Source organism: Cryptotermes secundus, unplaced genomic scaffold, assembly GCF_002891405.2.
Source record: "Cryptotermes secundus unplaced genomic scaffold, Csec_1.0 scaffold5, whole genome shotgun sequence".
Taxonomy (NCBI): domain Eukaryota; kingdom Metazoa; phylum Arthropoda; class Insecta; order Blattodea; family Kalotermitidae; genus Cryptotermes; species Cryptotermes secundus.
The window spans coordinates 275714-289119 of NW_019724742.1; the positions used below are offsets into that span (position 1 = coordinate 275714).

Here is a 13406-nt window from a genome sequence, read left to right on the forward strand (position 1 = left end):
TTCCAGGACGTTTCCCGCCCAACAGCAGTCTCTTAGGCCTGTGATAGATGGGGGAAGCATTATAGATACCGCTAAGCAAGTGGCCGAACTCGCTTGCTCGGCGGGACTGATGGTACGCACCATTTATCGGTAGGGTATAGAGGCTGGTAGAATATCATAGAGGGAAGCACAATAGATCAAACTGGTCGCGGTGCATGGGGAAACCCACCCTCTCTAAATAACTAACTAACCAATGTGGACTATATGACAAGTCACGAGACAAGCAAATGTTTAATTTTTAATTTAAGAACTATAGCCAGTAAATTAAAATACTACTACAGCCTATACACACTACGAGTAAATATACGGATCCTCACGCGCGGAAGCCTGGCGAGCAACTGAAGTAGTGTGGGCGAAGATTTACGAGCACGAGCACGAGTAATGTGGACGCGCCTTAAGACATTCGCTGGAAGGTGAGTCGTGATCAAACATTCCGATAACAATACTTTTCGAAACGTCGAGAAACCGGCCGATTCTTCGCAGTGCGGGCAGTGTAAGCTACAAACGCCGTGAAACCTAACACTGCCGTAGTTTCGTAAAGTATAGCACAGATAGAACATGTATGACCTTGGTAGTTGGATGAATCTAGTTGTTTGTGTTAAGGTCGAGCATTAAAACATGTAAAGTAGTCTGTTTCAAGGTTAGGCGTGCAGTTATAATGCACGAACTGTACATATGAATGGGAGAGCGAAGCACGTGCCAGATCGATACAACTGCGTCACTGACTCTCCCCAACATGAATGAATTGCAACACCGAAATCTTATCCACTGTTCTTCATTATATTTAACAATCTGTACAGTCCCAACTCATCACACGACAGCAAAACTGTGCAGTGCGTGCGGCCGACTTATGTAGAAACATTACAAAGCACTGCTTGCATTTGTTGTGTGTTTGAGACCGCCTCTATGGTCTGGTGGTCAGAGTGACAGATCCAGAGGTCCGGGTTCGATTCCCGGCGCTACCAGATTTTCTGAGAAGTAGTGGGTCTGGAACGGGGTCCACTCAGCCTAGTGAGGATAATTGAGGAGCTATTTCAAGGAAATAGCGGCTCCGGTTTAGAAAACCGAAATTAACTGCCGCTGACCACGCGACACCCTCTGTCCGCCGAAGTTGGCACTAACTTCGCCGACAGGCGGTCGCTCGGTCGGTATAGTTCGCTTGAGGACCAAAACCACGGAGCTTGTTTTGCGCGTGTGCGCGCTGTTACGATCCAGAATTTGAGGCGCATCTGGATATGAGCTATGATCCTGCGCAGTATTTAATAACTGGGTTCCACACTCAGCTATTTTGCGTATAGTTTTGTGCTAGCTCAATTTGAACTACATGACCCTCTATTAAAACTCTGCCTCTCAGCTGGTCAAGTAATTCCCTACTTATATGGAACCCCAAAGTTCATCATATTCACGCTTATGTACCCTGAAAAATATAGTAGTAGATATAAATAATACTCTAAATGGGCCGCACCATAGCTCAAACGGTTAGTCGCTGGCTTCCCAGCGCGGCGGCCCGGGTTCGATCCCGAGTCTGGTCAAGTGGGATCTGTGGTGGACAAAGTGGCGTTGGGGCAGGTTTTCTCCGAGGACTTCGGTTTCCCCTGCCAGTCTTCATTCCACCAACTGCTCCACAATCACCCTCACCTATCATCTGGGGCTGGTACAATAGGCCAGAAGTGGCCGCAGTACAAGGGACTTAGTGCTACCCCACTAGCAATAAAAAAATACTGTAAATGATGCTGTGAGGGTGTATACTGGTTTTAGTTGGCTCAGGATGTGGCCGGGATTTGTTTTCCCGACCAGCGAAGTAAGTGGGCACCATCCGAATCGTGTCGGCAAGTGTAGGTCACGTCTAGAATTTTCACGCCGTGTGCCGGGAGAAAGAGGAGATGAAGCGTGTTAATTTCCATATGTACATGCATGTCGGTCCGTAATAACATTTAAATGCCACTGTGTTGTGAGCGGGCAAGCTGACTAACACAGAAAAGCTCGTGACTTGTATTCAGAAAGTTGCCGGTTCAAATCTCGGCGGGATACCCCTAAGTCATTAGTGAGGATGATCACGTCACCGTGGCTAGGAAGTTAAGTGGATGGCAACGAAAATCGCCGTGCCAGATATCTCGCTGAAGCCACGTGATTTCTCATCCATAGTGTTGTCTATACGTTAGAGTTCGGTCCTCAGTGCTTCTTTTCAGAATCACTAAATTGCACCAACACGATTGGGAAGTAACTGCGTATACACAAACCTCATGCCGCTGCAAAACAAATCTAAACATAATTATAATAGAAGACTGCCGTCTTGCCAGCAGCCACCTGCTCACGCTGGCTCATCGCTCGCGGATTTTTCTGCCCTGAAGATGGAGGCGATATGTTCCTCCGAAATGTCAGTTCACACAAGATCTACACGGCGCCACATCTTCACATTCACCGCCGTGAAAACCTCAAATCTTACAAAATAATAATTGGATAAAAGGACGACAGCTCCCAAGCAAAAGTATAGAATTTTAGTTAGGCTTTATTTGATTTGTAATGATTTTAGTAGAGTATATTTATTTTAAGTGGGAATCTACTCTGGAATTTACTCTGACCACGCCACACCCTCTGTCCGCAAAAACTTGGCACTAACTTCACCGACAAGCGGCGTATAGTTCACTTGCGGGCTACAAGCCACGGAGTTTTTTTTTTTCCGAGGCATCACATTCACATGTGACTGGTGAAGTTGCATATAGTACACAGTGAAACAGTTTTAGCAAATAGAGACATCTGATGATGGCCGTATACCGTCGAAACATGTAGTGAGAAGGTGAAGGAAATAGTTGCATTGTGGGCGGAAGTGTAGTGTGCGAAAGCAGAGTATGTTAATGCAACAAAATGTTTAAATACAACCTTAATTGATTCTTGGCTTATTGAAAGATGTCTTATCAACTTCTTGACATATAGTGTTGAGTAGCAGAATGATTGGTGGGATGTGGAAGCAAGTCGTCATGACATTTTTAAGGTACACACTGTCGTGATGTTTTTCGATAAAACAAAGAGAACGCGAAAATTATCCCTTTTAGGATACCTGATCTCGTGCTCTAGATATGAAGCCCGGGCCGTCCGAATTCTGATCACGACTTCATCCGAAATGTTTGGGATTTCCTCAGATCCCCGCGCAAGTATCGAGACAGATCGCAGCTTCTGTTTACTGTAGTGATACCATGTACCTGGAGGCGCAGTGTAGCCTCACCAAAGCTTGGTGAAATAGTGCAGGAAATATTAAGTGTACATCATCACTCATGGAGCTGAGCCCTTCTTCTGAAGCCACCAGTTGTACAGCTACTCAGGAGCTTCCCAGAATGTTATGGAACCGGAAGGTTCATTACCGTGTTCACAAGAGCCCTCCACCGGTCCCTGTCCTAATTCAGATCAGTCCAGTCCTATCTAAGAGAGAACTGACTGAAACTATCTTCTTTGTCCTTTTTATAATCCTTCGGCTAGGACCGCACAGAAAACAGGTTTTCTATTATTATCTTGCAGCGGCTGTTTCTCTGGCTTCACAGTTTTTGCTTTGAGCAAGTACACCAGTACGTAGACAGATCCGCCAGACAGCTGAAGCTTAAGTGGTATGAAGACGAACATGAGTCGAGTATCGTGCGAGAAAGAAAATATTTGAATGTTCATACATGTGAGAAGCGAAGCAAATGGAATGAAAATTGCAGATGTTGCTGTTGGGGTGTTTGGAAAACGTCCCAACCTGTAACATTAGGCATTTCTTCTGTCATACGAGGAAATGTCGGTAGTGAAGCACACGAGTAGCACGTGTTTTCAGTGAAGCTGTGCAGACTATGCAGGAATATAGTTTGAAATCTGACAGCATGTTGTTGTTAGTTACATGTGCTGCACTCTACATGAAAGGGAAAACCAGCAGCACTTCCAGTAAGCTTCTGGAAACTGATACGTGTTACGTGTTTAGCGCATGATTGCACAGGGTCTGTGAAACAAGTCGTGTACTTTATCTAGCTGCAGTCTAAGTGGTGGCTAATGGGAAGAAAGTCTTTGTAAAATCGCCAGATGAAATAAGAGTTCTTTAAGAACAAAGCTCTGGGCACACCAGCCACCCACTCCAGTAGTTACAAGTTGAGGAATCTGGTCTTGTGCAGAAAACTTTTAAGTCTTCTGTTCTGTGGTAAATGAACTCAATAGAAACAGTGCTCCCTGCACTGCAATATTGCAAAAAAAAAATCATTGATTCAAAATAATTTGAGGTAACAGAAAATGATTGGTCTGCATTCATCCAAACCTGTCGCAGTTTTGACGAAGCTGGAAAAGACCACAAATTTGTTGTCATAAACAATGAAAGAAAATCAACGACATTGAAGAGTATTATGTATAGACATTCAAGATAAACAGAACAAAACCAACGACTCGGAAGCTGATACAGTAAAACAGAAATTCCGCTTGTGGTTCAGTAAGAATAAACGGTTTGAAGACGTGCGACATCTCGTGTGTGTATCGGTGATACCACTTATTACATGTGTGCAGCGCTGATACCACGTGATGTGGAACGTACATTTTCTCAGAACTGATCATTCTTTCCATGATAACTCACACAGATTTACGATGCACAACTTAAAGATGAGTTTAGTGGTTCGCTGCAACAGTGCCCCAATTTTTTAGTCAGATACTCACAGGTCTTGTTGAGTAGCACATTCAGGTGTACTGGGCAGTGGTCTTCCCGAAAACAAAAGAAAAACTGCCTGATGATGGCCTATGTGCGGCCGAAACGTGTTGTAAAGTGAGAAGAACTAAAGCTAAAGGCATTTTAGTAATTTGATGATCACTTTTAATGTCTTAATGACATTTTATAATTTTTAACATCGTAAAGTATTAAAGTTGCACTTTTAGTAAGAAACATACAGTGCGTACAATCAAGTGCGCGCCGCGGCTGCAATTTGCCGTGAGTCATACCACCGCAGAACGGATGCAGTCGCGGGGAGGAGTTGCAGCTCCTCCCCGCGANTGACGGATGCTTTAATAACAAGGATAATGCTAGAATAAATAGTAATATTAAAAATATTTGCTAAATATAGAGCATTTGTTCTGTTAAAGAACAAAACAAAACCTCCGTGGCTTTGGTCCGCAAGCGAACTCTACCGACCGAGCAGCCGCCGAATATGGAAAACAGTATTTTTAGCGCCGATAAGTCTGTTTCCTGCTAACGTGTAACAATCTGGATATCGCGATCTCCCGTAACTGCCTGCAGATACTGCCGCGCCAATAAGATAAGAAAGTTGGTGCTACTGCAGTGTCTACATGTTGTCGCCAAACTGTCTGTTAAACCTACCACAACATGTAGGACTCGAGGTTGTTACAGCGGCGGTTCAGGGATGTAACGCCGTATAGTCGCTACAAGAACGAGGTGCTGAGGAGAATATTTGGACCGAAGAGAGATGGAGTGACGGGAGGTTGGAGAAAACTGCATAATGAGGAGCTTCATAACTTGTACTCTTCTCAAATTATAATCAAGTCAAGGAGGGTGAGGTGGGCAGGGCATGTAGCACGAATGGAGAGAGGAAGAATGCATATAGGATATTGGAGGGAAAGCCAGAAGGAAGGAGACCAGTAGGAATAACAAGACGGAGGTGGGTGGACAATAATAAAATGAATCTAGCCAGAAAATATAACTCGTCATGTACCTTAAATATGAGCATCGTGTTCTACACTTACAGACAAGCAGAAGCGTTCATGTAGATATATGGTAGCAACGGTTTCGTTGGGAAGAAGATTGCATATGGCAACTACGAGGCAGCAGCGCAGAGCAGTTAAAGTAATCGTTCAATGTACAGGCTCGTACGAGGTCATTGCTGTTGAGGTTCTGATGTGGTGTTCATTAGAGTAGGCACGTTACATATCGAAGCACAGAGCAGAACGCTGAGTATTCATTGACAGATACGAGATAGCCGCACCGAAGGTATCGAAATCGCAAGACATTTTTTTCTGGAACAAAGTCGCAGGAGCGCCGATGTGGAAGATATTACGCGTGCCGTAAAATGATCACCTAATTGTATCAGGTGGTTGGCCCGTCGTCACCTCATTTCCCAACGAACGGTGGTGAGGGCACTGCATGATGGGCTGTTGTATCCGTTCCACGTACAACATGCTCAAACTCTGGAAACCGTCGCTGGATTATGAGCTTCGAAAAGCGTTCTGTGGAGGGCTGCTGCAGCAGGATACACCTGCCGCTGATGAATGAAGTATGCTTCACACTGAAAGGGATTTTGAACACTCGTAACCACCACACACGTAAGCTGATAAAAATGCACATTCCGGTCACGATTCCAAAAGCAGTTTGCTGTTTGAAATCTCCACCTAAATCCTTATCAGCCGCCGTCTCGACTGTCAGTAACCTCCTATTTACAGTTTCTATCTGAGCAGTTACAGCAACTACTGGACGACATACTATTAGCAACGCGTCATATTTTGTCGGTACTGCTCATTGGTCTCGGGAAGGCAGCCACTACACAGGTAAATGGATATGACGAAACGGACCGGTTGTGTGGCCTCCGCGCTCACCCGACCTCATTCCTGCCGTCTTTACCTGTGGGCCCATCTGGAGGACATCGTTTACGCTCAGCGATGTAACACTAGGAACGATCTATGAAATGCCATTAAAGCTTCTGGAATAACAAAATGCAACATGCCTGATGTCTTTCAATGGACCAGAAATTCTTGGCTCGACAGGGCATAGGTATGCATTGACTGTAACGGTATATCGTTTCAGCATCGCTTCATCGCTGCTAGTAACTGTCCAAATGCCATTCTGTTCACAGCCAATAAACTCCTTATCCACAACTACTTCGTCTACTTTTCTCTCCTCATGCTTTTTGTTACCATATCTCGCTAATGAAGCTGTTGTTGTTTGCCTATCCTTACATTTAAGTTGTGTAATTAAGACATCCTCTGTGTGTCATACCCCATGTACTAGATATAAGGTTATGTTTTGTTTTATGAAAGAGAGTGCATGATAGCAGATTTGCGTGTCACAAGAGAATACTTTTTTGGGCTAGAAGAGTGGTTGGTTTGGAGCCTGTTCCAGGTGCTTGGCTTACATTATGGTTACCGAGCTTTCTTTTCCATTCTAAGGGTAAATGGTATGTGAAACACTCTCTACAGACCTAGCTGTGTGGAATTAGTCCAAGTCAGGATAATATCAGAGCGAGTAGGACACATGCAGACTAAAACTAACAGATGCAGGTATCTTTTTAAATAATGTTATTTCGGGTTGTATCTGACATTTTCTATTGTATTGGGTTTACTACTCCGCTTTCTTCAGATCAGTTGATTGTCATTATACTGACTGACAATTCTGATTATGTGTATAATTTCAGTATTAGTTACAGTGGTTTTGATTGACCCTGAAACACCTTGAATACAATGCTTTGATCCTAATCACTGGACTGTATGTTTTAATCCTGTGGGCCACAGTTCAATGGTGGTGAAAGTAAATAACATCTGCTATATCATATAAAAATATCTCTCTGAAATATATTGTGTTTACAGCAAAAATAAATAGCTTCTTCAGCCACATTTTGCTGTTATATAATAAAAGAAAGTTTCAAGATTCTGAAAACATTTGGCAGTAGTATTCTGCTCACTAGGCTGCCTTACCTGTCAGTGAGCTCTAAACATTAGACCATTCAGAAACTGGGTCATTAGTCATGAAGCTTTAAGACTCCTAGATTACGTGGAAGGCCCAGGAATGATGGTGGTTGTACAGCAATCTTAGGTGAGGGTTGATGTATTCTGACTTTTGAAGTAAAGGGTTCATGGATCAACAAGCCACGCTACAGTGACCATGTTACTTCTTGAATTGCAGATCAGTCGCCAGTCAATAGATGCGTGCAAGGATTACTTCCGGGATGACTTGGTCAAGACAGACTGGCAGCTCATGGTAGAGCTGAAGAAGTTGTTCCAGATTTTGTAGCACCAACCTCGAATAGGTATGTTTTAAATTTCAGCATCAAACACCACCATGTATTTTGACTGATGCTGAACGTGTGATAATGAACATTGCATAGAAGAGTGTAATACTCATATATTCATATGTTGGAATATATTATATACCCTTCCAGTGTTGTGCAGATAGGAAATAAAAAGAATTCAAACCAGATTTGATTGTGGACTTTACTGTCACACTTCCCTTTTTTTTGCTCCAACCCCAAAATCAAAATGATTGTTGTGTATGCTGGAGTAACATATGTTCTATTACAGCATAATTTTCAACTTATGTAGTAAGATTACCCAAGATGCTGTTATACCGGTTTCTGTAGGAATGATGGGCTGTTGGTGTGGCTCCCACTTAAGGCATGTCTGTATATGCACATTTTTGCTGTATATGTTTTGTCCTGTGTGGATAGATGACATATGTTGGGTTGATCCCCCATTATAGGTGTTTTATCAAATATGTAAAAATATTATATTTTCAGAAGTTAATTCTGAATTGGATCAGGCTAGACTGGTTTTTACCAGTCTGAAGTGTTAGTGATGAAAAGGCAATATTGTATCTCCTTCTGATGAGGGAATTACAATATTGATAATGAAGATGGTAGCCAACAAATACAATATGTGCTGTGTGTTGTGGTGTCTTTCTTATATCCCTAGGAAACTCTCGGACTTTGTCACAAGTGAAGAATGTGGAAAAGTTTGTGTTAATGTTCAGCCCATCTTGATAGAACCCAAGCGTAGAACGACAACTACATACTGTTCTGCCTCAACTAGCTTATTGTAAAGTATAGTATTTGGTCCATTTTAAATGGTTCTAGCATTGTTGCCTTACACTCACAATTACTGAGTTTGTGGACTTTGCCCATCATCTAATGTAATAAAGGAACAGAGTGGTTTAAAGACTGGATCTGTTTTTAGGATCATGGTCCAGTAAATGAGATCAGCTCTGTTGAACAGACCCAGCTGAGTAAGTGCCTCCCCGCCCATTCACCTGAGGATGGGAACAAGTTCATTTTCAGAAAGAATGTATTCCTTTATCATATTAGAGGATGGACACGTCTCGAAACATAACCCTGAGCATAGTGCGTGACAGTTTCATTGGCAAGATCGTGATGAGTGATTAATTATTAATGTGTGTGTTTCATGTGTCTGGAATAATGATGATTTATACCCTTGTATAGATGGATAACTAACTCCGTGGAGTTTAGCCCTTCTTGAGAAGCCGAAAGTTGTGCAGCTACTCAAGAATTTCCCAACATTTTATGGAACCTGCAGGTTTATCACCGTGGTCACAAAAACCCTCCACTGATCTCTGTCCTTAGCCAGATCAGTCCAGTCCGTACCACCCCATCCTGTCTCTCTGTGATACATCTTAATATTATCAACCCACCTACATCTTGATCTTCCCAGTGGTCTCTTCCCTTCTGGCTCTCCCACAAAAATCTTATATGCATTCCTCATCTCTCCATGCCCATCTCATCCTCATTCACATGATTATTCAGATTATACTTGGCTAAAAGCAAAAGTTGTGAAGCTATTCGTTATGCTGTGTCCTCAAACACTCTGTTCTCAGACACCTTCAGTCCGTGTTCCTTACTTACGGACCAGCTTTCACACAGCCAGAACCACAAGCAAAATTGTTGTCTTTTATTTTTATGTTTTTAGACACCTGATGAGAAGAAAAGGGTTCTGCACTGAATTTTAGCAAGCATTACCCGAATTCAGTTCCTCCTGAATCAGGTTTTGATTTGAAACTGTACTTCCCAACTATTTGATCTGTGCCACATTTTCAAAATCTGTTAGCTGTCTTTATGACATGATGTTGCCCTGCATTCTGGTGGTGAGACATCAATATATACTTAATTTCTCTACATTAACTTCTAGACCAACCTCCTTACTGGCTTCACTTAGACTTTCTATGTTTTTCTTTATTGTATCTATGTTATCTCCCAAGAGATTTACAACAGCAGCATAGACCAGCATCTGTTATGCCTCATTCTATTTAAGTCCCACCTGGTTTTCCTGGACCTTCCTAATGGCATATTATGAAGCAAAGTTGAAAAGCAGTGGCGTTACAAAGCACCTTGATTTTGACCGTTTTGGATATGAAACTTATCAGACAACGTTTATCTACATGTATATGGACTTTACCGGTAGCCGAGCGGTCTAAGGCATGCACTGTCTTCGCTCGCTCGGAAGCCGGGATCGTGGGTTCGAATCCCACTCAGGGCATGGATGTGTGTGTGCGTTTTTCTGTGTTTGTCTACAGGTAGAGGCCTTGCGACGAACTGATCACTCGCCCCAGGCGTCCTACCGTATGTGTAAGATCTAGAAAAACCGAAGTGAACGGAGTTCATGGAGGTAGGCCTAGGCCCACTGGGGCTGTAGTGCCAAGGAAAAAAAAATATGGACTTTACTGTAGATTTCATTTAAACACATTTTGATCTGCCTAACTAGTTTCATGGGTTCCCAAAATTCTATGAGAATATTGTACAATACTTCCCTCGTAACTGAATCATAGGCATTCTTGAAGTCTGTGGAAAGCTAGTGTACTTTCTAATTATACTCCCAGTTGATCTGTTACATCGAAACCCAAACTGAAGATCCCAACCCTTGTATATCCAGATATGTAAACAGTTGTAGCAGTCATCACGTTTTGAATAAACCGAAAGAAGTTGAAGGGCTATTATTGTGAAAATATGATTATTTTTGTGTACAGAAAGTAGAATCCATAATTACATAATTGCTGTTTTGTTATAACTGATGTTAGTTACTCTGCATGTCGTGTTACCTTTTTTAATTATGAATAAGAACAGTATATTGCTGGAATGTTATACTTATGGAAAATATTGTAATTCATCCTTCATTATTGCTTTTGGTAAGTTCTTTAGTCCATCTGTTTGTTTTCTATATCATTATATTGCATAATTTACCTGCTGTTTGATAAGTGGCATTTTGTTTACAACTTCTATCTTCTTGTTGCCTCTTTTATGTATTAATATTCACAGTGTGATTTTTCCGTATGTGCCTATCATTTTATGGAACCGGGAGAGCGTAGTCGGTATAGCGACTGGTTACGGGCTGCACGACCGTAGGGTCCGAGTTCTAGTCCCGGTAGGGTCAAGAATTTTTGTTTCTTCATGTCGTCCAGACCAGCTTTGGGGCACACTCAGCCTCCTGTCCAATTAATACTGAGGACTCTTTTGCCAGGGGTAAAACGGCCGGGGAGTGAAGCTAATTACTGACCTCCAACTAATGACGAGGTCAAGAAAACGTGGATCTGTACGTCCATTCCCCCAGACGCCTTCTGGGTGTAGTGTTTAACTAGTTAAGCACAGGGACAACTTCTTTTACCTTTACATATCATTTTATATACACAGGACGTACCTAGCTTTACGAATCGGTGTCCTTCTTAAGAAGCTAATAGTCTGTGTAAGATTTGAGGCTTTCACGGCGGTGACTATGAAGAAAGCAGTCTTCTGGGATTTGGCACCGTGTATATGTGGTGTTAACCGACGTTTCAGAGGAACGTATCGCCTCCATCTTCAGGGTAGAAGAAAAAATATAAGAAATCTGCAAGCGAAGAGACCGTGAGAACCGGTAAAAGCAGACTGTGTGGAAATATACACAGCTATGTGAGAGCAGAGANTAAAAGCAGACTGAGTCTTTTTCTTCTGCCCTGAAGATGGAGGCGATACGTTCCTCCGAAACGTCGGTTAACACCACATATACACGGTGCCAAATCCCAGAAGACTGCTTTCTTCAAGCTAATAGTCGCTTAGCTAGTGAAGAAACTCACCTTTTTACTGTTCATAGGAGCCTGTCACTGGTTCCCAACCTGAAAAAGATGAATTAAGTCTACATCATGACACCCTGTTTCATTAAGATCCCGTTTAACAGCGTCCTCCAATGCATAGATGTACCATGTGGTTTCTTTCCATCAGGTTTTCCAGCCAGATGTTTGGATATATATCTCGTCTTCTCTTTGTGTGCTACATAACCCACCCATCTCATCTTCCGTGATTTGATCACCCTAATAGTGTTCTGTGATGATTACAAATTAAGATTGTCCTGAAGATAACTGTCTTCTGGGATATAACGCCGTGTGATTCGTTGAACGTCAGCCCACATTTCGGAGGAACATATTGCCTCCGTCTTCAGGGTGAAAGAATAAGCCAAGAGATGGCCCTTTTTAACTTTGAAAACGTTGTTTTACTAAGGTGCAAATGGAATGAAACCGTTTGTAACAGAAAATGTAACAATTTTCCGTAAGTAACAGAAAGTGTAACGCTTGTGCAACCTCCTTACGTAACCGCTGATAACTCAAGACCTGTGGTGTATATTGTATTGAGAGTTATATGTTAATGAAAGAATAAAGACTGATCTATCCAAAAATTATGTTTATTTTATTCCCAAAATAAAATTGTGCATTGTTTAAACAATTGCCGAAAACATATGATAATGTTTCTAATTTTACAGACTTTCAGCTTCCTGCCACGGCTAAACCGTGATGAAATGTTTTTGCATAGTTTGTGAAGGCCGGGTACGTTTCGCTTATTGCCGTCCCGATGAGGTGGATTTTTTCAATTGATCTAATCCTTCCAGCCGTACTGTGGCCCTGGGGTCGACTCAGCCTCTAGTAGAAATTAGTACCAGAAATAATCTTGGAACTCAAGGGCTGCCGGTGCGTAAGGCTGGCAACCCTACCCCCATCTCTGACCCGACTGTCAAGAAAATGTGGGACCCCCAACATCTCACAACCCTATGGGCCTCCACGGCCTGCTACAGGGATAGCTTTACCTTACTTACTTTTATCACTGACTTAAAACAATTTTGTTCCCCCAAAATCAAATTTTCTTATTTTTATTCTCTTTTCTGTATATATATTTCATACATGTTTCTTAAACACTGTCTTCCATTTCCTGTCGACGTTACAGTCCCTTACCACTTGCCCAGTGAACATGTAAATTACAAGTTTGATCCATATTTGATGAGTTAGTTCATGACATCGGCATACCTGGCTTTTCTGTTTTTGTCCGTTTCGATATGATCCTCCCATCTACGCCTCGTTCTTCGAAGTAGAATTTACTCTTTACATTCTCGGACTAAAATCTTATTAATGCATTTGTTTGTGTCTGCAGTAAATGAAGATTTTGACGTTGTTTAGAAATATAACTCCGTGGCCTGTAATCCGCAAGCGAACTATACCGACCGAACGACCGCCGCTTGTCGGCGAAGTGAGTGCCAACTTTTGCGGATAGAGGGTGTCGCGTGGTCAGCGCAACGGATCGCCATGGCCGTTAATCTCGGTTTTCTAGACCGGATTCGCTATTTCCTTGAAATAGCTCGTCAGTTATCTCCACGAGGCTGAGTGGTACCCGTTCGAG

General features: G+C 42.5%; 1 protein-coding gene across 2 annotated transcripts in view; it reads left to right on the forward strand.

Moving 5' to 3' along the window:
* Nucleotides 1–12408, forward strand: part of LOC111862710 (eukaryotic translation initiation factor 5B) — a 114305-nt gene extending 101897 nt beyond the window's left edge. Inside the window, exons 22-23 of one of the 2 annotated variants that reach the window (XM_023848331.2) lie at nucleotides 7892–8015; nucleotides 11964–12408. In XM_023848331.2, coding sequence (XP_023704099.1) covers nucleotides 7892–7999 — 108 coding nt within the window. In that variant the 3' untranslated portion in view covers nucleotides 8000–8015; nucleotides 11964–12408. Of the gene's footprint in view, nucleotides 1–7891; nucleotides 8186–11963 lie in introns of those variants that run through there. The other variant, XM_023848330.2, reaches the window with a different exon arrangement.
* The last annotated feature ends 998 nt before the right edge of the window (nucleotides 12409–13406 follow it).